The 24609-nt window shown below is 46.5% G+C and overlaps 2 protein-coding genes across 2 annotated transcripts in view; one reads left to right on the forward strand and one right to left on the reverse strand.

Annotated features, from left to right (window-relative positions):
* Positions 1 to 5277: 5277 nt before the first annotated feature.
* LOC122394400 lies at positions 5278 to 6738 on the forward strand. The gene has a single exon (XM_043391272.1). The coding sequence runs from the start codon at positions 5278 to 5280 to the stop codon at positions 6595 to 6597; it is 1320 nt and encodes a 439-aa protein (XP_043247207.1). The 3' UTR covers positions 6598 to 6738.
* Positions 6739 to 12278: 5540 nt separating this feature from the next.
* The window catches only part of LOC122394401, a 31209-nt gene continuing 18878 nt past the window's right edge, over positions 12279 to 24609 (reverse strand). The window contains exons 9-17 of the mRNA XM_043391273.1: positions 20173 to 20309; positions 19350 to 19593; positions 18947 to 19102; positions 17731 to 17783; positions 16601 to 16610; positions 14856 to 14959; positions 14494 to 14627; positions 12633 to 12716; positions 12279 to 12573 (exon numbers count right to left, since the gene is read on the reverse strand). Of these exons, the coding sequence (XP_043247208.1) occupies positions 12279 to 12573; positions 12633 to 12716; positions 14494 to 14627; positions 14856 to 14959; positions 16601 to 16610; positions 17731 to 17783; positions 18947 to 19102; positions 19350 to 19593; positions 20173 to 20309 (1217 nt within the window). The remainder of the gene's footprint in view (positions 12574 to 12632; positions 12717 to 14493; positions 14628 to 14855; positions 14960 to 16600; positions 16611 to 17730; positions 17784 to 18946; positions 19103 to 19349; positions 19594 to 20172; positions 20310 to 24609) is intronic.

Raw genomic sequence — 24609 nt, forward strand, 5'->3', positions numbered from 1 at the left:
GTCTCGCGTTCATGGATAATATAGCGTTTTTAATCACTCGGCGCCCTTCTGGGAGAATGGCGCACTTTTGACAGCACCGCGCCATTCTCATGGTCTAACGGCGCCCTCCTGACCATCTCGCGTCCTTAGGTCTCTGTTCACCGTGCATCCCTCGACTGTTCGGCGTCCTTCTGGCCTCTCAGCGCCCCTGAACCACATATCGACACCTTTTTTTAAACCCCACATTTGTTCTCCGGTGAATTTCAGACAAGTTGGTTAGAGACCTTCAAAAAAGGTACAATCACTCGATTTTTCTCAAGTTTGTCTGTCTTGGCAGATAAAGCAATACCATGGAACAGGCCTACGAACACACATATTTGATCAGGATCGGACGATTGGACACTTTTAAAAGGAGATCTTTCGTGCCTCCCGGAAATTCACGGGAGAGCAGATGTGGGGTTTAAAAAAAGGTGTCGATATAGCGTTTTCAATCACTCGGCACCCTTTTACGAGAATGGCGCCCTTTTCATGATCTCAAGGCGCCCTCGTAACCATCTGGCGCCCCCACGTCCCCACCAACGTAGCACTACACTGAAAACAAATCGACACAGTGAGGGCATGTTCTGTACTGGTAACACATCAGTCATGTGTTAATCGCACCCAAAACACAATAAGGCTGTGTATTTTCACGCTTGGCGGGACCTTCGACACGTTTGATAACACATAAAACAGAATAATGACACAATTTTATCGTGCCAAGCACGCTGGACGAATGTAATGCATCAGTGTATCGAAATCATGTGTTGTCGGATATGGTAGATGTGTACCCTTGCACAAATACACCGTGCCATCCACCAGTGAGCGACCTCTGAACCTTAACTTCAGATGGGGATAATAGAGGGCGTTTTTCGAGCACCTACTTTTATGCTGGGTTTTTGTAAAAAATTGCCAAAGTGTTTTGAGAAAGGTCAAAATGCACAATACAGCCGAGGGAGTCGATACATGATAAATTGTCTAGAGCAATATGCGCTGATTACATCAAGTGCAAGCTGAAGCATGGCTAATTAACGTCTGTTTGGAGGGAGAAACTCCTCGGTCTATATAGGATATATTTGAAAAATTGGTGGCTGGAAATTCAACACAGGCTAAGGTGATCGTTGACTTGCTCCGGCAGTTGGCATTTCACGGGTTTGTTTGAGAGCTCTTCCTATACTCACCTACCTACCCACTTTGATCCAGTTCTTCCCTACTGTCCCACTCCTAGAACCCTCCCTGCTCACACCCGCATTCCGTTTGCCCCATCATGGGGAAGCGGCGCCGTCAGCGCCCGCTTTCTGACTCCTATACCGACTCCGACTCTGACTCCCCTCCAATCTCTACTCCTGCTCCTGACCTCCCTCCCGCCTCCATGGATACCGACTCCCACCCAATCGTCATCCCTCCCTCCTCTGCCCGCCCCTCGACTGATCTACCCGGTACCGACCCTCGCTCGTCCACTGACCACGCCTCTGACCTTCGCTCGACCTCTGACCCCGCCCGGCACTCTGACCCTCGCTCGTCTACCGACCTCGCCCGGAGCCATGACCCTCGCCCGTCCACCGACCACTCCCGGAGCTCTGACCCGCGCACGAACTTAGACAACGCACCTGCCTGTGATTCGGTTGATCGCGCTCCGCTCGAGCCTTACTTGCATCTCCACGGTTCTTTTCTGGTTATCAAGCCCTGCGACGACGACGTTTCTTTCCGGAAGATGAACGTTTTTTGGCCTAGGAAGCAGATCGCAGCTATCACTGGTTCCATGGATTTAGCCATCGAGGCTCCGGCAAACGGCTCCCTGATCGTCAAAACAAACTCCCGAAAAGAAACCAAACCGCTCCTGAAGACCACGACTTTCTGCGGCAAGAAGGTGACAGTCTCGCTCCACCAAAGCCGAAACTCCTCTAAAGGCACGATTTTCGCCCCGGAACTCCGCCATATGTCTGAGGACGAGATTCTGTCTGAGCTCAGGGGTGATGGAGTCTCGCATATCCGCCGCCTGACTACCTTCCGAGACGGTCAGCGACGTGATACCAGTCTACTCGTTCTCACGTTCGATAGCACGACATTGCCTGAAAAGATCACGATCGGCTGGGTCAAAAAAGATGTCCGCGTGTTTATCCCGAACCCTCTCCGCTGCTTCAAGTGTCAGCGTTTTGGTCACGGCAGTTCCACTTGCCGCCAGTCTGCCAGATGCCAGAAGTGTGGAGAAGCTCCACACGAGGGCTCAGCGTGTTCCACTCCTGTCCAGTGTCTCAGCTGTGGTAGCACAGATCACTCTGTCTCGTCCTCTCAGTGCCCCATCTGGCAAACAGAAAAACGTATCTGTGAGGTTAAAGCTAAGACTGCGTGCTCCTATCCTGATGCACGACGTCAAGTAGAAGCCGAGAACGCCACTCCAACTCCCGGGAAATCGTACGCAAAGGCCGCCAGCACTCAGACTGTGTCCAGCAGCACCCAAACCGAACCGATCGCCGCGCTCCCTCCCCTGGAGCTTCTCAAGCCCCTCACTCCCAAACCGGCTGCATCCACGAGCACGACTCAGACCACTGAGGCTATCGAGATCGATGAGCCAGCGCCCTCCTCACCTGACTCCCAGCCAGCTGTCTCTCCCGAGATCGCCCAGAAACCGAAACCGACCCCAGGAACAAGCCGTACTACTGGCTGGATCAGAGTACAGGGGCGCAGCGGTGCCCACCCCCAAACCTCTCCTCACACAGGGGATCGCCAACCACGTCCGCCGATTCGCGTCTCGATGGGTAGGAACCGCGCGTCGAGCTGGGCCTCGCCCAGCCGTGGAAACTCCTCTCGTCGACAAATATGAATCCATACACCATGCTACAATGGAACTGTCGAGGCCTGCTTTCTAAGTGGGCCGAGCTAAAAAACTTTTTCTCTGTACTTACACCTATACTCATTGCATTACAAGAAACTTGGTTTTTGCCAACCGATCCGTACAATTTCAATTTATCGAACTACACTTTATATAGACACGACGAGCTTTACGGACAACGCCGACACGGTGGTGTGGCGCTTTACGTGCAGAACGATTATACACATAGCCAACTCGATATCCACACAGATCTTCAAGCCGTTGCATGTACCATACACATCAACGGTAGGGACATAGATGTATGTAGTATTTATATTCCTCCGGATTCTGATAATGCCGAACTTCTTCGACAGTTGAATACTCTTGCCCAGCAATTTCATCACCCTTTTCTTCTGCTTGGTGACTTCAATGCTCATAGTCCAGCTTGGTGGGATGAGCAGTCGTTAGACGGTAGAGGAAAAATAATAGAAGACTTCATAGACATACATAGGTTAGTTGCGCTGAACTGCAACCAGCCGACACATTTTAATTTATCTCACAACTCTGAATCAGCCATCGATTTGTCCCTTTGTTCTCCATGTCTTGCTTCTTGGTTCCATTGGACAGTTGATTCCGATATACACGACAGTGATCATTACCCAATTTACCTTCGCTTTAGTTTCTCTGTTACCGGGATTACGTCTTTTCTTCCTCGTTGGAACCTTGGCAAAGCGGACTGGGTTAAGTTCACTGAGTTGAGCGAACTTAAACACCAGGACCGCTTTCCAAATCCGGAAGATGGTATATCGTACATTACCGATACAATAATTTCAGCCGCGAATCAAAGCATTCCAGTTACAAAGCCATATAGAAAAGGAAACGCGGTGCCATGGTGGTCGTCTGCTGTTCGACAGGCCATCGCCAAACGAAAGCGAGCCTTCCGTGCATATTTGAGATTACGGACAGATCAGGCGTTAGTCGCTAGAAATCGGGAGCGAGCGAATGCAAAACGCATTATACGAACAGCAAAACGTGAATCATGGCAACGTTTTCTGTCTTCATTTACTTCCGCTACACCACTTAGTAAAATATGGGATCTCGTACGCCGAATGTCTGGAAAGCGGGTGAGCCCAACTTTCCCAATTCTTCGCCTTCAAACCGGACAAACCATCAGTGAGCCGAAAGAAGTAGTTAACACATTAGCCTCGCAAATATCACACACCAGTTCCAACGCACGTTATCAGCATGGCTTTGCTGACAACGCACGGCAATTATTTCAAATAGACCACACACTTTTTCTCTCAAACAACAATGAACCATACAATGCTCCATTAACGATTGAAGAGCTCAACAACGCTATTAGCTCTGCTGGAAACACCTCTGTTGGCCCGGATAAATTGCACTATTCCTTCTTTCGTCATCTTTCGAATTGTTCGCGACTTGTACTTCTCGAAACATTCAATGATTTATTCACTCAACACATCTTCCCGGATGAATGGAAAGAAAGTACTGTAGTTGCGCTACTCAAACCGGGCAAAGCAAGACAAACTCCTTCCAGCTATAGACCGATCGCAATGACGAGCTGTTTAGGAAAGCTTTTTGAAAGGATTATTTCCAAGCGTCTCTCATTCGTTATCGAACAACACGGTATGCTTTCGAAATTCCAATGCGGTTTTCGAAAACATCACAGTACGACTGACCACTTGATTCGATTAGAAAGCGAGATACGAAAGGGCTTCAAAAAGAAACAATATACAACGGCTATTTTCTTAGATATCAAAAACGCTTTTGATATGGTTTATAGGCCGGCACTTATATGGAAGCTTCAGAAACTAGGCATCAAAGGAAACATGGGTCATTATTTGTACAATTTTCTGACTGGAGATCGACATTTCCGGGTCAAACATCGCTCCATCTTCTCTGACGTCCACATGGTTGAAAATGGCCTTCCGCAAGGTAGCTGTCTGTCTCCTTTACTTTTCAACATTATGATCGATGATTTGTTCCAAGATATTCCTCCTGGTGTTTCTTTTTCACTTTTTGCGGATGATAGCGCAATATGGTGCACACATTCGGACTATGATGGCGGCATCGCACTTTTACAGATTGCTCTACATAAAATCCAACGATGGTCCACAAAGTATGGTTTAGAATTTTCAGCAGAGAAATCCGCTCTGATGATATTTTCTAAACGTCCCGTTTTAGTTCCTCCTCGTCTTCCAAAGTTGAATAACATCAACATACCACTAGTAAGCCACTTCAAATTCTTAGGGGTCGTTTTGGACCCACGATTAACAATGCACAAACACGTAGAACACGTAAAAACCAAATGCCAAAGGCGACTCAACTTGTTCCGCTGTCTCACCTCTACACCAGCTGGTGCAGATCGGTCTACTCTTCTCCGTCTTTACAAAGCTTTAGTTCTTCCTATCATAGAATTTAGTTGCGCAATGTACGCTGGCGGTAGCCGTACAGCGCTTCAAAAATTGGAGGTGATGCAAAACAATTTTTTAAGGCTAGCACTTGGTGCTCTAAGGACTTCTCCTATACCTTCTCTACAAGTTGAGGCAAATATAGCACCACTTCACATTAGACGTATAGATCTCACTATGAGATATTACACAAAAATAAAACAGTTTCCAGAACATGCAGCTTTTGCAGCAATAGCTACACTTCCTCGACTTCACTTTAGTTATTTGGGACCAGCTGAAAAGCGAACAGGACTTACAATAGCTTCCAGAGTTAAAAAGTATGAAGGTGAATTGGATTACAGCTTGCCAGCAATTCCTCCTCTACCTCGTCTTGATGTCGCGCCTTGGTTACTCCGACCTCTTGCTGTTTCTTTTCTTCTCACAGTCTCAAAAAGGTCTCTCTCGTCTGAAGAAGTACAGCAAACTTTCCTGAAATACAAAACAGAACATCCTACTTTTCGTTTCATATACACTGATGGGTCAAAGGACCAGGACCTCACAGGGATTGGCGTTTTTTCACAAGATTTGATTAGAGTTAAGAAACGATTAAGCAACAATACATCAATCTATTCGGCAGAACTCCATGCCATTCTAACCGCCCTCAATCTCATCAAACAACATCGTATACAGCGAGCCTGTATTTGTTCCGACTCGAAATCTGCCATCCAAAGTCTTCGGAGTCTCAACGTCACTCAGCATACGCATATCAGCATAGTTCAACTTCATCAGCATCTTTCGGAAGAGGGAATAGAAATACAATTTCTATGGGTGCCAGGACATCAAGGAATCATCGGAAATGAAATGGCGGATAGATACGCCAAACAAGCGCTTCAACTTGCGCATGTTTCACAAACACACTTCGATGTAAATGCCGTTCATACTTCTGTCAAATCTCGCTGCCATCGACTCTGGCAACTCACTTGGGATAGTAACGGACCTGGCTCTCACCTTTATCAAATTAAACCTCGTCTTGGATACTGGGTATCGTCCTCTCGAACTTCCAGAAAAGAAGAAAAGGCTTTAGCTAGACTCCGCATCGGTCATACGTATCTCACTCATTCATTCATATACACGAATAATCCTCGACCAACCTGTTCACGATGTAGAACAGTATTGAGCTTGAAACACATAATTTTGCACTGTGAGAAATATAACAATGAAAGAAACGCACTACAACAATACTGTAGGACGCATGCAATGCAGCTTACTTTACCCTCCCTGTTAGGAGACGATCACGAAGATCTCCTGCAACTTCTTTTTTCATTTCTCGTCACAACTAATCTTATCAATCGTCTATAAGGTATTCGGTGTCTAGCGATGTATTTCTATTCCCTCTTCCAGCATAAATAATATAGTATACATCAAACTTATTTACAACACAATGGTGCGCAATGGTCCAAAAGGACCGAAGCACCAAACAAACAAAAGACAAAGACAAAGACAAAGGCTGGAAATTTAACCCGGCTTTCTGGATAACTGTATTGTACAGTAGTCCTCCAGTTTGGGGCATCGTCATTTGGTGCACTAATTGAGCCGTCCACGTGACGCGTTCACCCTACGGCTCTGAAGTGGCCGACCGGGCGCAACTTCAGCTCGTGTATGGGTCGGCGGTCTCGTATGGGTCGGCCGCCCGGCCGCGTGCTCAGCCCTGACCGCGCCCTGACCTATGGGTCGGCCGGCCGGGTACTCAGCTCTGACCGCACCCGAGCGCCCGATTCCACTCGGGGCCCGGCTTTGGCAGTTAGCCTGTCCGGCTAAAGCCAAAGTCCCTTCAACTGCGCCCCGGCAACAAACTACATAATCACCACGTGTTTCCTTCTTTCACTTGCGATTTGTGTTAAATTTAGTAACACATTTACCTTGTATTCTGCAAATGTATTCACACAAGCCTTATGTGTTGAAGACACAATGATATTGTGTTTTAGGACACAACACGACTGGGTTAACACATTTGTAAATTGACACGTCTGCGACGGGTCAAAAAATGCATGATGCAGGGTACACAAGAAAGCCTAGTTAACACGCTCTGCCTGTGCGTTTTTAGTCGTTTTTTGTGTCATTTTGTTTTCAGTGTACACTGAAAACAAAATGACACAAAAACGACTAAAAACGCACAGGCAGAGCGTGTTAACTAGGCTTTCTTGTGTACCCTGCATCATGCATTTTTTGACCCGTCGCAGACGTGTCAATTTACAAATGTGTTAACCCAGTCGTGTTGTGTCCTTAAACACAGTATCATTGTGTCTTCAACACATAAGGCTTGTGTGAATACATTTGCAGAATAAAAGGTAAATGTGTTACTAAATTTAACACAAATCGCAAGTGAAAGAAGGAAACACGTGGTGATTATGTAGTTAATTGCCGGGGCGCAGTTGAAGGGACTTTGGCTTGGGCTGGGCAGGCTGACTGCCAAAGCCGGGCCCAGAGTGGATTCGGGCGCTCGGGTGCAGTCAGGGCTGAGCACCCGGCCGGCCGACCCATACGGTCAGGGCGCGGTCAGGGCTGAGCACGCGGCCGGCCGACCCATACGAGGTCGCCGACCCATACACGAGCTGGAGTTGCGCCCGGTCGGCCACTTTAGAGCCGAATGGTGAACGCGTCACGTGGACGGCTCAATCAGAGCGCCAAGTGACGATGCCCCAAATTGGAGGACTACTGTACCATACTGTTGTCCAGTCATCAGGGATAAATTTACGGCCACCGATTTTTCAAATATATCCTATATACACTGAGGAGTTTCTTCCTCCAAGCAGACGTTAATTAGCTATGCTTCAGCTTGCCCTTGATGTAATCAGCGCATATTGCTCTAAACAATTTATCATGTATCGACTCCCTCGGCTGTATTGTGCATTTTGACCTTTCTCAAAACACTTTGGCAAATTTTTACAAAAACCCAGCATAAAAGTCGGTGCTCGAAAAACGCCCTCTATTATCCCCATCTGAAGTTAAGGTTCAGAGGTCGCTCACTGGTGGATGACACGGTGTATTTGTGCAAGGGTACACGTCTACCATCCCCGACAACACATGATTTCGATACACTGATGCATTACATTCGTCCAGCGTGCTTGGCACGAGAAAACTGTGTCATTTTTCTGTTTAATGTGTTATCAAACGTGTCGAAGGTCCCGCCAAGCGTGAAAATACTCAGCATTATTGTGTTTTGGGTGCGATTAACACATGACTGATGTGTTACCAGTACAGAACATGCCCTCACTGTGTCGATTTGTTTTCAGTGTACTGACTGTGCGGCACCCTTCTGGCCTCTTAGCGCCCCTGGACCACATAGCGTTTTCAATCACTCGGCGCCCTCCTAAGAGAATGGCGCCCTTTTCATCGTCTCACGGCGCCCTCGTAAGTCGTAACCGTCTGGTGCCTCCACATTTGGTGCCCCTCCTACTGGATGGCGCCTCTCTACATCTTTTTTACGTCCTTCCGGTCAGTTTCCACTTTTAAGCGTGTATTTGCTTAGTCAGACACGTCACTTGAAGCGCCATTCGGCTAGCAATGTTATCAAATTCGGTGTTAATTTAGGCTCCCACATACCTAAATAATATCTATCGCGCACCAAAACGGCCTGGCGCCGGGCGCCCCTACAGCTGGGCACCCACAATCATTTTAGGAAAATTACATCCCTGCCCGTATGTGTGGTTAACTTTAAGCTGATCCTCAAGTACCTATGTGTTTGTCTCTTCCTTATTGTCGTTTGATAAATTCCATTTATCCTACATGTATAATTCCCAAGAAGCCATCGCAGTACTAATCAGTGGCGAATCCCAGGGTGGAGGTCACATGGGTCATGACTTAGGGCCTGGGGTCACCACATGCCTGCCAGGAGCACCACAGGCCTGACAGCCGACAGGGGCACCACAGGCCCGCCAGGGATGCCACAGGCCTAGCAGGGGCACCACGGGCCTGTCAGTGGCATCACAGGCCTGTCAGGAGCACCATCGGCCTAGCAAAAGCACTACAGGTCTTCCAGGGGCCCCACAGACCTGCCAGGGGCACTATCGGCTTCGCAGGGGAACCACCGGCCTCGCAAGGGCACCATAGGCCTGTCAAGGGCACCACAAGCCTGTCGTTGGCAATTTAGGATTGTCAGAGGCACCACAAACCTGTCAAGGGCACCTGCGTTCTAACAGGAGCACCACAAACCTGCCAAGGCCCAGGGACACCACAGGCCTAGCAAGGACACCACAGGCCTGTCAGGGGCACCACGGGCCTGTCGGGCCCATGGGCACCTAAGTCATGTCAGGGCCCACCGTAGGCTTGTCAGGGGGCAGGGTAGGTAGGTACCACAGTCTTTCCAGGGGCACCAGCGGCCTAGCAGGGGCACCAGTCATCACATGACTAACCAAAAATAAAGAAAATAAAAAACTGAAAATAGGGCACCACCAAAATTAAGTGGCCGAAATCCGTTGAGGTTTTAATTTTGGGCATAGGTAGGGGCACCACTTCGATTCATGACCCTCCCTTTGGAGTTTTCCCGAATCCGCCCCTGGTACTAATACATCAAATTTAAGGGGGGCACCTTGCTATTGGTGCCCCCCTTGCAGAATTCAAGGGGGGGGCACGGTGCCCCGGTGCCCCCCCCCCCGTTCCGCCGCCTATGCTCCATAACAGCCTCTAAGCGATCAGATAGACGTGTTTGTTAGATAAGTAATAGCCGGAGTCGGCTTAGAAAGGTAAAGAGTTGGCCTTTGGTAGCTCTCTATCATCGTAGAACAGCTTATCTATGATATGCACCGCCATAGAATGACTGCCGCAATCTTGCGCCGGCTCCCGACTATCCTGAATGCCCGCATTTACAGCCCAATTCTCAATCAATTATGATCAACTGATCAAAATCCAAACGTAAAGGCCGTCTCGGATACGTATGGGCGGAGGCCTCCCCATCTGTTTGTTGTTTTTCGAGTGGATCAAAGTGTAAACACTAGATTTGTTCTTTACTGCGTTTTCAAGGTAGGCGCACCTGCATATAGATATTGTATCATATATGTAAACCAATGTTCGCTGGAAATATTTCAACATTGGAATTAAGCTGGGATGTCAGAAACGAAGAGTCATTCAGTGCAGTCACTGCACTGAATGACTGCACTGCACTGCAGTGTGCTGAAAAGAGCGATTGATTCCGTTCATGTATCATGCTATTAACCCGGCAGGCGGTGGGCCTCCCGGCCACCTTCCGCGCGGTGGGGGGGGGGGGCATTTTTTTGCCCCCCCCCCCGTATTTCCGAAACTACTGGACGGATCCGGAAAATTCAAACGGCGTTCGATAGCCCTGTCAAATTTGTAGACGGAAACCATATTTCATTGACCTCGGGGTCACCGATGACGTCACAGGTCAGGTCAAAGATAAAATGTTTCACCGTTCACGGGTCATCTAGGGAAAGCGCTATAACACCGAGTAAAACGCATTTTGTCGAAAATCAGCGATAGGGCGTCAGTTGTCTAGTACATGTGTTGCTATTAGAGGTCACTGGTCATACCAGGTCAGGTCACAGGTCGGGTCACCAAGGGTCACCACATTGACCATACTTTACTTATATTGTGCGATGCATGTTTTATGGCCAATTTTTCATTTCCAACTCAATGGTGTTGGTTATAAGACCAACAGGTACAGTTTAGGTCACTTTCTGGTGGAGGTCAGGTCAAGGTCAGGTAAAAAAGGTCAAATTTCAAAGTTGTTAGCTTTGCTTAACATGAATATTGATTCGATGCAGCTCGTCACGGGGAGTCTAATGGTGGTCTTTGTTTAAGCTAGGAGGTCTAGAATTGCTAAAAATTGAGTTTGAAAATTTGACTTCATCAATTTTGAACAGTTTTTTTTTTCGCTATAACTTGGCCAAAAAAAGAGGTATCGATCTCAAATTTGGTATGTAGATAGAAGGCGGTAGGGACTATCACAATATTTCGTTTTTTTCGAAATTCGAAAACTTTTCGGATATTTCGGCTATTATATTTGGAAAAATCTATTGTTTGATTTTTGGGGGTCAAATTCCAAAAAATTCAAAAATCAGAGATTATAGTTTTGTAGCCCTCCTAATTCATTCTACATCTTTTATGTCCAAAACATTTTTCTGCATCTCTAAAGCTGTAGGCCTGACAGCTCTTCCCGCGAAACCTTTTTTTTTTTGGTCGAAAATGACAAAAAAAGACGTAACTCTGGCGTCATTAGCGGCCAACCAATCATAGCCTTTGGAAAATTTTGGTCGCAATGTGCAATAGCTATTCACGGGAGGGTACTGAAAGTTTGGTGACGATCGGCTTAGCGGTTCTGGAGATATATCGAAAAACCAAAGGGGGAATGCGCCCCCCCCCCCCCCACCGCCTGGAAGGTTAACGTTGGTGTTCAATACCTAATGTCTCATATACCAATGTCTATATGACATCTATCTAACATCTCAATACCAATGTGTCATATCACGACAGACCGTGCTATATAAAATCGGTTTACGAAATAAATGTTGTGTGTCTGGGTATTCTGTTTTACACACTTTGCCTTTTCTAACAGGCATCGTGTTTACGAAAATACGCAAACAGCAAACTTAATCTGCGCCCCGTTGAGGTCTGGCAGGTTCCAGGCCCTGTCCTTGGTCATGGATGCATTCAAGCTGCATACCTTATTCCCTATCTATAGCTCTATTTATTTCCCGTTGCAAGATGGCAATCCTTGTAAGGTATTGTACTGAAAAATGGTCCAGATATTACACCAGTAAAATGCCTTTAGGGCGAGGAACGAGCGAGCGGGAGAGTGAGTGAGCCCTTTACGTGCGGAAGGGCGAGAGGGCCCTTCCAACTAACTTGTGCATGCACTTGACTATGGATGTTGACATGTCTGTAAGAGAAGCTTGGGAAAAAGATCACAAACGAAGCATAGTCATATTTGCAAGAAAAAAGACCAGGCAGCTATATTTATCCACCACTAAAAGCACTCAGCAAAGGCACGAGCTGTTCCGCCACGCCAGTCCGTGACGTCAGATTCAGAGGATCTCCTCGATCATGGCCGTGACGCCCTCGACCATCTCCTTGCCGCTGGGCTCGATCTGGCTGGCGGGCAGCAGCAGGCCGTACTTGCCGCGGTCGCGCAGTTCCAGCGAGTACGAGTACTTGACGCCGGCGCGGGCCTTGGCCCAGTCCTGCGAGATACCCGACACGGGGTACAGACGCTGGGACGGCTGGCCGATCTTGAACCACGTGCCGGAGGCGCTGAAGATGCGCTGCCGACCCAGCTTGGCCACCCGCAGCAGCTGTGAGTAGTCGGGTGGCCGCTCCTCGCTGTAGCCGAACGGTAGCAGCAACAGCTGCGAGTAGCTGCGACAGACAGACATACAGACATGGACAGACCAGTCAGTAACTGCGAGTAGTCGGGCGGCCGCTCCTCGCTGTAGCCGAACGGCAGCAGCAACAGCTGCGAGTAGCTGTGACAGACGGACAGACATACAGACATGGTCATGGACAAATCAGTCAGGAGCGCTGCGAGTAGCTGTGACAGACGGACAGACAGACAGACAGACAGACAGACAGACAGGCAGACAGACAGACAGACATGGACAGACAGACAGACAGACAGACAGACAGACAGACAGACAGACAGACAGACAGACAGACAGACAGACAGACAGACAGACATGGACAGACAGACACGGACAGACAGACAGACAGACAGACAGACAGACAGACAGACAGACAGACAGACAGACAGACACACAGACAGACAGACAGACAGACAGACAGACAGACAGACAGACAGACAGACAGACAGACAGACAGACAGACAGACAGACAGACAGACAGACAGACAGACAGACAGACACGGCCAACAGATCAATCAGCAGATGCGGATAGCTGGGACAAAGACAGATATGGTTAGCTCAGTCAGCGGCTAGGAAGCAGCAGGCAGCGGCAACCTCAGCTACAGCAGCGACGGCAGCAGCTGTGAATTGCGCGTCTGTAAGTCGTGAGTCGACGACAGCACGGACATACATGGAACAGTCAGCTGACTTCAGTTGTATAATTTACGCTCATGAAATTAGACAGGATGGGAAAGCTAATGCAGGGAAGACCTTTCGTAAATCGGTACTCTTGAGTCGTCATGAAATCGTCATTTGCATATCGTCATTCGTTAAATCGTTGATGAGTTACAATTAGATGCATAAATTGGCCACCGTTTTGCTTAATTCGCCTCTTCAAGGGCTTCCTAAAGGATAATATTTGATTACCAGCCTTTACCAGCTCTCGAGGAAGCGAATAAAATGAAACGTCGGGCAACTGATGCATCTACATAATTCAAATTTATTAACGACTAACGATCTACGATTTACGATTTTATGACGACTCTAGAGAAACGATTTACGAAAGATCTGTGCTGCATTTCCTTCCTCCTCATAATTCACCTTCATGGCTTCACGTGAATAATGTTCAGTTCCACATACCGAATCAATTAATTTAAACTCTCAATCCATGCTTTCGATCTGAATGGTGCACTTTCAATGTCTCTGTCGTATACGAACTGAGCCTCGTATAACCGAATGGGCGTTGATTGCGCCGTTGTGCGGCAGAGGACCGGCCATTTTATTGCACTCAGCCCAACTCCTCGACAAGTGGCCCGCATCAGACCACACCGATCGATGAGAAACACCGCGCATCTGTGACCTGTGTGTTACTTCGGTTTAACAGCAATAGGCCTCCCGGATGTTAAAATCAATGAGGTGCAAAATTAAAGTTGGCGTACCGGAGTATGGATGGTGTATGGCTAGTGGAATGAGAAGCGTGATCGGATATCCAATGACCGTGTGTGACAGACTACTATTTTTCCTTTTTTGGCACGAATATGAAATAGGAGTAACTATTCTCTTCATCTGTTCTTGGACTGACGGTGGTATACGATATAATTACGATACAAGACAAGGCAATACTCTACAATAACATGCACTCTGCATACGATAAAAGGCAATGAATGCATATTGCACATAATATAGTACGAGAAATTGCAATGTAATTGTACAACCAAGTGAGCACCTTCCTCGTAGCAGTAGTGACATCTATAGGTACGTTATTTCGAGATCTCGCTTCTGAGTCTGCAAAGGCAGTCAGTGGGACGGATTTCTCGATTCCTTTTTACAAACATAGCCGCTCAAACATGCCTTTATATTTCATGCCCACTGTATGTTTGCCTTCTCAAGCACACACCGTTACCTGTGAAAGGTGAGGAACATTTCCAGTTTTCCGGCGTGGCTGAGAATGAACCGTCTGACGGCTCGGGTCTCCGGCTCGGAGAAAGGTCTCGGTCCGGCGTAGATGTCGCTGCACGGGTCTCTCGAAACGCCCACCTGTGGGCCATGGACGGGACACACACGCTGCTGTAGGCTGGTGCTGATCCAGTGTCAGCTGAGGGAAGGCAGCAAACCATGAATACCATCGTCATTTGCCTGTATATTTTACGCGTGTGTTTAAGGTGGATAGGAAGCCATATGCTCGAAATCTTCGTATTGTATGTAAAAAGATGTTTATGCATGTGTCGCCATAATGTTTTTTTTTTTTCACAGTTTCCCCGTCACCTTTCCCCAGTAGATATCGAAGTTGCGATTTGCGTCCACGCCAATACACTTCGAGTTGCAGTTCTTTGAGCGAGTCTTTCTCCAGAAGCGGTTCTTCTTTCCACCTGCGAAACATTGAAATAAGAAAGGTCAGTGTACCTACTGTTACATAAAAAAAAGAAATCAAACAATGGGTTTAATGTTCGAAGGTCAAATTTTTGCGGATCAGAAAACTTTATATCAATAAAAAACGCAGCTAACTAATATGAACAAGATATTAACCCTCGCCGGCACAGGCCATTTTGCGTCCTTCGACGGCACACCTGAGGTTGGTATGACCCCCCTCCTCGCGTTTGGCCCCTGATTGGGCTAGAGCTTCGCGGAAAAAAACGAGCGTGTTGCCCGTCACGAGAGGAAGCCGATAATACCTACCCAATTTTAAGGTCCTAGGTCATCAGTTGACCTTCCCGGTCAGGTCAGTGACCCAGGAGTCGGGAAAAATCGGGACCTGTTAGAAAGTCGTAAAGTGTGACTGCTATGGCGTTTTTCGGGGTGCTGACCACGAATACCATGTTAGTTTTGATCAGAGATGATGTCATTGAGCATTTAGACCAGGTCGCACTGTAAACCAAATCTACAAGTTGGCTCCTTGTTACAAGTTTGGTTCCAATTCGCATAGGCGTCACCTTGTCAATACCTTGTCGATTCACCAACCCCAGGCTTGTTGGCCAGCAAACTAACAGTTTGTCTACAAGTTTGGTTCCAATTCGCATAGCCGTCACCTTGTCGATACCTTGTCGATTCACCAACCCCAGGCTTGTTGGCCAACAAACTAACAGTTTGTCTACAAGTTTGGTTCCAATTCGCATAGGCGTCACCTTGTTGAGTACTAGTCTGGGCCTTGTGAACCTACCAACTTCTGGATAGGCATAGCCGTTTCCTTGTCGGTTCAACAACCCCTGGTTTGTTGATGAACTAGCCTTTGACTGGGCATTGCTAGTTTACAAATTGTCTACAAGTAAGTGTACTAACGCTCAGTTCGAACTTGTTCTTCCTTACAATCGCTTTGTTTGCGTTGATAACCTTAAGAACTTACGATTCGCGTTCGTTTTCAATTGCCACGATACTGATTCAGGAAATATTTTCTATACGGACAGGTCATTTTTTGGCTGGAAGTGGTGCACAAAACCATGACTGGCATCAGTTATTGCTCAAAGGCTTGCGCTGACAAGAAACGAAACACTGATGGGTTATATAATCGATGAATGCATACACCACATCCATTCGGAAGTTTCTGGAATCATTAGTATTTATTACGGTCACGTACCTACATCACGTAGTATGTAATTAATACTATTGACTGGAGACAATTCCAAGTGCATATTTTCGAATGGATGTGGTAAATGCATGAGGTATAAGGTATACCTATCGTGCACCGTCAGCATATAAGTCTTTGAAGCAAGAACTGCCATGCGTATGTGGAAGAACATGGTTTTGTGCATCGCATCAAGCCAGAAGTATAACATGCCCGTATGACGAATATTTCCACATTGACCATAACAATCATGGCAGTTGCACGATCACGCAGATAATTCGAATAAATCATGATCGCCAACCAGATTAGCTTTTACAGCCCATATATGTCCATCAGTTAAGTTAAAAATACAAAGAGTTGAATTAAAGGCAAATAAATGTATTTATATATAAAAAAACACCGACCGCAAAACATCTGCTCACATGTGCATGCAAAGGTCTGGCCCACTTACATTGCGCGCGCAGGGGAAGGGAGGCGTCTCGACCGCGGGTATAGGCACGATTAGTGCGTCCCGCAGGCCATGGAGCGGGCCTCACTCACAGCACGAACACCACAGTTCACAGATTTCACTTTTTACTGCACAAATGCTGGAACAGCCCTCGTCGCTGATCCATGCTGCACGGCGGCCGCGCGACAACTGCTGGTTTGAACGGTTTGAAACCGCCGCGCCGGGGCCGGACGGCGACCGCTGATTGGTCCGCCAAGTCTGACGTCACGGGCGCAGCTGACCATGTGTATGCTGACCAGCTGACCAGTACAAGTTAGGCGCCGGTTAAATAACCATGCGGCAACAAGTTTCCAAAACTGGTTAAGAAACAAACGTTGAAACAAATGTAGAGTTGGTCTGGATACTGAGAAGTTGGTGTGCATAGTAACTATTGACTCGTAGTTGTCACCTGACAAGCAATGCACCAGACAACGGCTTGTTTGAAAAGTATCAGTTGGTAAACATACCAAGAGATGATTGGTTATATTACACAAGACTTGTCAATTTGGTTTACAGTGCGGGTCAGGTCAGGTCAGATCAACCAGTAGGGAACTTGACGGGTATTCGTAATACGTGTCAACCACCTCTGACAGCTTCGTAACATGTTAAAAAGGCACCAACACAACTTAGTATATGACTGAAGATCGTTTTTCCATTGGAGCACGTGTTGAGGATGAAAGCGTTTCTAAAGGTTTGTTAGTGCACTCCGTGCACTAACAAACAGTTAGTGAACGGGTCAATGGCCCATACAAAACAGACAGGTCAATGTCCTATGACCTATACAGTCAACGCCGTGCAATTTCATTTTTCATCTATTTTATTGTCTATTGGCTCTTTTTGCCTATTCTATGGCTTGTTTATTTATGTATGTATATTCAAATGTGTTTTTCTCTCTATCTCTGGTGTTCGGACAAAATCAATATCAGTTTCAGAGCCACCCAATTAAATACCAGCAGTGAACAATCAACATGTATTGCAGACTTAGCAATGACACAAAACAGTCATCAATACATGTACATATTACATATTCGGCAGTATTGTCTGCCGTGCGTCCATCACATTGACGTGTGCATGCCCTCCAGGGTAGCTCATACGCTCTCCTTGCTCGTCATGTTGAAGTGTATGTTGAATGTACAGCTGTGGAACTCTGTGCCGACCACAGCACAGCACCACGACTGATGCTCGCGAGATCCGCCGTGCTTGTGACCGTGAATGACGCACCGCTCTGTACGTCGCTGCTGACCTCGGCTACACTGGCTTTGTGATCTTGACGATGCTTATCACTGGAGAAGTCTGCATTTTCAGTTACGGTCCTTGCCATCTTCCGTTGGACGGTTTCCGAGAAAGTGTTTAAATTTACGTACGTCTTGTTCAGTGATTTCCTTTGTCCTGGATGACTTGGTGCTAGCAATGAACTTAATGGCTTCCTATCTCGCTGTTTCTATCGTAGTTTCATTTTTATCTTCATCATCATCAAGTAAATTGCCAATTAAATCAAAACACGGTCTATCACTCATTACTGTTAATTCGAATAACGTGTAACTGCCAAGGCCTAAATTTGCTGACAATGCAAACCGAAATTGTTTCCAGACTTGATTTTTCGCTTTAATTTTGAATTCGCGTGGCGCAGTCATATACTAAATCGCTTAGTACACTCGCGTTTCTAAATTTTCATTTTGTGACCTCGACTGCGTCTCGGTCACAAAATGAAAATTTAGAAACGGTCGTGTACTAAGCTATATTTGTAAATGTTCAAATGGCTGCTAAATTCGAATTCAGCTCCAAAAACTAGCCTATAAACATGTAAAACTCGAAAAAGTGGACCGAGGTTACCAAAGGTCAATGACCTGATCTGACCTTCAGGTGACCCTGACATCCACCCTAATGTATGGGAGCAACATCAAATCATAAGTTTGAACGTTTGAAACCACAAAAAGCTCGCAAACGCGCGGCAAAATGCGAGCCGACGCCTACGCCAAATCGCGATTCCGGCCAAACATGGTCTGGGAAAGTAGGTCACAGGTCAAAGGTCATTTGGGTCAGGGTCATGAAAGTTTCAGGGTAGATGCAAAATTGATCAATGCGAGGGTACTGAAAGTTTCGTTGTGATCGGCCGCTATTTACGCGAGTTATTCGCGAAAACCTAAACCTTAGGGGGTTTGCATCCCCCTGTGCCGGCGAGGGGGATGTTATGTTAATAGACAGCCTGACTTCCGGATCCGACTTATATCCAACTTTTGCGTACTTTTCGGTAGCAGCCTCGCTATATGCTGGACAATTATATGTAGTTTTCAGCATCCTTAAGCTCACCCGTGTAGGTAAACTCGTATCCGTCGGGGTTGAGGACGGGCACGCTGTAGATGGTGAAGTTGCCCAGGATGTGCTCGTGCAGGTGCGCCCGCTCGGAGAACTCTCGGATCAGGTAGGACACCACGGCCGGCGAGATCCACTCCCGACCGTGGATGCCTGCAAAACAGTGCAGGCCTATAATTAGATCTGTCATCCCGTAATACAAAAGGATTTTGCATTCACAACTCGACGATAGCAATGCCAACATGCTACTTTCAATTGTAAACTGTGGCTATAAAAAGCTTTCCAACGTTGTAAGAAAGCTACTAAAGCCTTCTGGACCATCACTGTCAATCTCCAACGTCTAGCCTAGCCTCATCAGTAACCATAACCACCCGTGCGACTCCCAAAACCGGACACCCACCGCCGTCGATCCAGATCTCCCGTTTTCCTTTTCCGCACTTGATCCCCTTGATGTCTCGTCCCTCGGAGCTGCGTCCGATGCTGAACGTCTGGCAGAGCCGGCTGTAGCTATCTGCCACAAAGTCCAGGTACTGATGGTGGTCGGCCAGCCGGTGGTACTTCCTCCAGGTCAGAGAGAACGCGCTGCGAGCCGTCAAGCCGATGTCGGCGTGCGGGGCCGTCGGGTGCTCTGCGTTCACCACCTCCTGTGGGCAGGTCAACGTTGCGGGGTGGTGACGGTGCTCCCAGGCTCCGAGCGATGCGATCGCTCGCTGATGTGGTCGTGACTAGATTACCCTGGTCGTGACATGGTAACACAGATGTCGTGGGCTTCCCGGGAACTGGTGACGTGGGATAAAATACTCGTCTGTATAACGGGATCTTTACATAATTAGCGGTCCAGCTGTCTAGGAGAAAATCTCGCCTGACGAGTCATGATTCATGCTACCTGGCATTCTCGATTTCTAGTATGTGGTGACATCCCAGCCAAATAGGTGCACCTTTAGTGCCAGGTTTCATAAAAAAATATTTTACGTACCACGGAAAAAATTGCTTTCTGAAGAAAATCACTTCAGACAACTGTTTTGCACACACGGAAACTTCGACGATTTACATTTTAAATAGAACCACATCAAGATTCCTGCAGCTACACAATGAAATGGGAGCGTAGCGTTTCCATCTGCAATGGAGGCACATTAGCTTCGTGCCGACAGCGCCCTTCTCTCCAAGATAGTTCTCAGGAAGGTAGGTACATTTCCCATCGTTTCCGCTGCTACTTCTCTCACCTGCACGTCCTCTATGTTGACGACGTACGACGATCGGGAGCGGGTCAGCTCCTCCTTCAGCTGGCGGCCCACGTCGGGGGAGACCATGACGTCCACGGGCCCGGCCCGGTCGCTGAGCTCCGTCCAAAAGTCAACACCTGACAGCGTGGTAATTGGCAGTGGGCGAACCAGAAGGGGCATACAAGAAAGGGAAAGGAAGAAGACGGAAACATGCTTAATCTCACGGAGATTGATCATGAGTCCTCCCGAGCAGGGGCTTCCCCATCGGGGAGGGGGAGGGCGCTGGAGTCCAGACACGCTCAGTCATTTCGCTTCCGTAATCCACCCAAATCCCAATGCATACATAGTGATGCATTTCTGGGTCGGTACCTCTAATCGTGAGAATGTGACGGAGCCCCTCTGCCCAAGGTTCGCTATTTTACATCCGTGTTATTTGTGTGGGCGAATTGTGATGAATGAAGTGTCTCAGCACAAGTGTCATCAGACTGCACAATGCAATAACGGCACTGATGTCATTGCAAGGTATCCACAGCTGCGGAGCTCACATATGCACGACAACTGCAGGCAGACCCTGCGCTCACTAGTTCATAGCTCTATATGGGTTTGGTATCGTATGAGCAAACCTTCAATTGGCTTTTTTAAATGCCACATCCTAGCACAATTTAAATTTTACCTGATGGCAATGCCCAATTAGAAGGCAATCAAAAATTAAAGAAGGTCAACAATTCCATAATTTTACCAGCTTTCTCGCAAGTCCCCAAGAAGGTGAAGACGGCATTTCATTTGGCTACCGATTTGCAAATAATTTAGCTTCTTTCGATTTTAAGTGGTAATTTGACCTTAGTTTGAAAAGACTGATATTTGAAGACTAAATATTTAACCCGCGCCCCACTGGGGTCAGCGTATAACGCGCCCTACGGGGGGGAGGGGGGGGGGGCTATTCATAGACCCCCTCCTAACTCCGAAACTACTAGGCCGATCGTCAAATTGCAAACGGCTTCTGCTAGCCCCGGAAAAACTGTCGAACGAAACCTAATTTCATTGACCTCGAGGACACCGATGACGTCACAGGTCGGGTCAAATAAAAAATTATCGATGTTTGGCTTTTCACATTTTGGGCTCTGGCCGCCGTCTTGCAAGTCAAATCAGGCTCATTTTTGGTTTACACACATGTGAACAGATGCTTTAGATACCCTGAGGGTACCAAACTTGTGCTTTGATTTTCAAGTCAGGGTCAGATCATCACAGGTCACGGAAATCTTATACCATGCGTCAGTCACGTGACATATGTTTTATGGTCCATTTAGGCCATAGATTTCGAATTCGATGTCGTTTATGTCATTCGAGGTCATTTTGAGTTGAATTTAGCTTAGGTCAGGCCACTTTCATGTAAAAAAGGTCAAAATTTGAAGTTGAAATTTTACAACAACAAAAAAACGTGTCTATCGAATGCAGTTTAAGCTCGACAACACGATGGTGCCAATGCCATTCATATTGGTGTACGATGTCAAATACGCACTGAAAAATTTATGTGAAAATCTATAATTGTGATTTTTTGCAATAATGCGTATACATTGGACATTTTTACAGATATCTGGCTAAAACTTGCTCGAGTAAGTCATAAGCAAGTGCTCTATCAGATGTATTTCCGTTGTTTCTAAAAGTCAATTTGAAAAAAAGATAAAAATACAAATTTTGAATTACGCTATTTATCATTTTCAAAAATTTTCAAAATTCTGAAAATCCGAGATAGCAGTTTGACAGCGCAGTTTATTCTCAGTCCTCTCGTGCAAAGAAATTGGACCTATTAACCCTCGCCCTGGAAGGGCATTTTTCATAACACGGCTTGGCAGGGGGGGGGGGTCGATGCGACCCCCCCTCGCGATTGGCTCCTATGGCACCTAGAAACACCAAATTTGGTAGGTGGGTGGGCTCCCTGGAGTTCTCACTCCTCTGCAAATTTGGTTGCTCTAGATCAGTATTTAGGGGGGTTTTAGGGGGTATAAATGCAAAAATTTCGCTAAAACAGGTCAAAAGTTTTTCGCTTATAACTTTTGATCTAATTAAGATAGAGCAAAAAGAAAAGCACCAGTGAACTCAGCACGTCAAGGCGCGTCGAACGGTATACTTTTTAGCTTGCTGGAGTGTACTTAAAGTTTGTCTTAAATTTTAAGAAAACTTTAATTAATTAACCCGCGCCCCACTGGGGGGGGGGCTATTTATAGCCCCCCCTCCCGTTTTTCTGCAATAACTTCCAAACCGCTTGACGGATCGCCGCCAAACTTTCAGTACCTTCGGCTGCATCAATTTGACACCTTGTGTCAAAATTTGAACTTCGTAGCTACCATAGGTCGGCCGGAAATGACGTCAGAGTGACGTCATGTTCGTCCGATTTCGACGCAAAACATTGAACCACGGCAATCGCTCCCAAGAGCTCAGTTTTTAAGCTAGATCCAATTTCTTGACATGAAAGGACTCAGAATTGACCGCGCTATCAAACTGCTATCTCGGATTTTCAAAATTTTGAAAATTTCGAAAAGTTAATATAATAATATTCAAAATTTATATTTTTATGTTTTTTTCAAAAAGTTTTTGACTTTTCGAAAAAACCGGAATATATGTGACAGAACGCATGATTATGACTAACTCTAGCAAGTTTTAGCTAAATATCTTCAAAAATGGCCTAGTTATACGCATTATTGCAAAAAATTCACAATTATTAATTTTTCAAATCAATTTTTCAGTACGTATTTGACATCGTACACCAATATAAATGGCACCATCGTGTTCCTGAGCTCAAACTGCATCCAATATACACCTTTTTTGTTGAAAAATTTTAACTTTAAAATTTGACCTTTTTTTGACCTGAAAGTGACCTGACCTAAACTAAATTCGACTCAAAATGACCTCGAATGACACAGACGACATCAAATTCGAAATCTATGGCCTAAATGGACCATAAAACATGTGTCACGTGACCGACGCATGATATAATATTTTCGTGGCCTGTGATGACCTGACCCTGACCTGAAAATCAAAGTACAAGTTTGGTACCCTCAAGGTATCTAGAGCATCTGTTCACGAGTGTGGAAACCAAAAATGAGCCTGATCTGACTTGTACGACGGCGGCCAGAGCCCAAAATGTGAACAAGCCAAAGTGCTAATAATTTTTACTTTGACCTGACCTGTGACGTCATCGGTGACCTCGAGGTCAATGAAATTAAGTTTCGCTCGATAGTTTTTCCGGGGCTATCAGACGCCGTTTGAATTTTGACGATCGGCCCAGTAGTTTCGGAGTTAGGAGGGGGGGCTATGAATAGCCCCCCCCCCCCCAGTAGGGCGTGTTATACACAGACCCCAGTGGGGCGCGGGTTAACCCGCGCCCTGATGGGGGGGGCCATTTTGGCCCCCCCCTGTGGTTTTTCTTAAATAGCGAGAAAACGGCGGCGCGCAGCGCCGCCAAATTTTGGGTACCTTACCGGGCATCAATTTGACACCTTCACACAAAATTTCAAGTCACAGGTCACCTCAGGTCAGGAGTTATTGAGGTCAAACTGAGGTCATGTTCGAGCAAAAATGAGCAAAAAACATGACATCTTGAAACGCTCACCAATTCTACAGTTAACAAGCAATTTTAAAGTTCTTTATGTGGTTGTGTAGAGAAAAGACGGCGCTACAAAACTGCTATCTCGGATTTTCGAAATTTTGGGATTTTGACCCCCAAAAATAAAAAAAATTGATTTTTTTAGAAAAACTCGAAAATTTTCCAAAAATGTTTCGAATTTCGAAAAAAACCGGAATATATGTAATAGTCCCTGCGCTCTTCGATATACATACCAAATTTTAGATCGATACCTCTTTTTTTGGCCAAGTTATAGCGAAAAAACTGTTAAAAATTGATGACGTCAAATTTTTGAACTCAATTTTTAGCAATTCTAGACCTCGTAGCGCAAAACGGAGACCACCATTGAACTCCCCGTGACGAGCTGCATCGAATCGATACCCATTTTATGCAAAAATATCAACTTTGAAATTTGACCTAATTTGACCTGACCTTGACCTGACCTTGACCTGAACTTGACCAAAACGTGACCTAAACTGGCCCTGAAGTCTGTCTGACCCACATAATCGCATTTGTCATGTAAAATGGACCATAAAACATGTATCACACGACACTTTCATATTGTGACCCCCCAGTGACCTGACCTCTGTGACCTGACCTGGTATCAGTGACCTCAAATAGCAAAATATGTGTTTGAAGAACATTTCTCCATCGATGATTTTCAATGAAATGCATTTTACTCGATTTTACAACGCATTTCTTGAAATGCCTGTAAACGGTGAAAATTCGACCTTTGACCTGACCTGTGACGTCATCGGTTTGACCGAGGTCAATGAAATTGGGTCACAAGGTAGTTCCCCGCTGGGGCTATCCAA

The sequence above is a fragment of the Amphibalanus amphitrite genome, unplaced genomic scaffold (assembly GCF_019059575.1).
Source record: "Amphibalanus amphitrite isolate SeventyFive unplaced genomic scaffold, NRLGWU_Aamphi_draft 000589F_arrow, whole genome shotgun sequence".
In the NCBI taxonomy this organism is placed as follows: domain Eukaryota; kingdom Metazoa; phylum Arthropoda; class Thecostraca; order Balanomorpha; family Balanidae; genus Amphibalanus; species Amphibalanus amphitrite.

Coding starts and splice junctions, on each gene's coding strand:
- LOC122394400 (XM_043391272.1), top strand. CDS start 5,278: ATGTACGCTGGCGGTAGCCGTACAGCGCTTCAAAAATTGGAGGTGATG.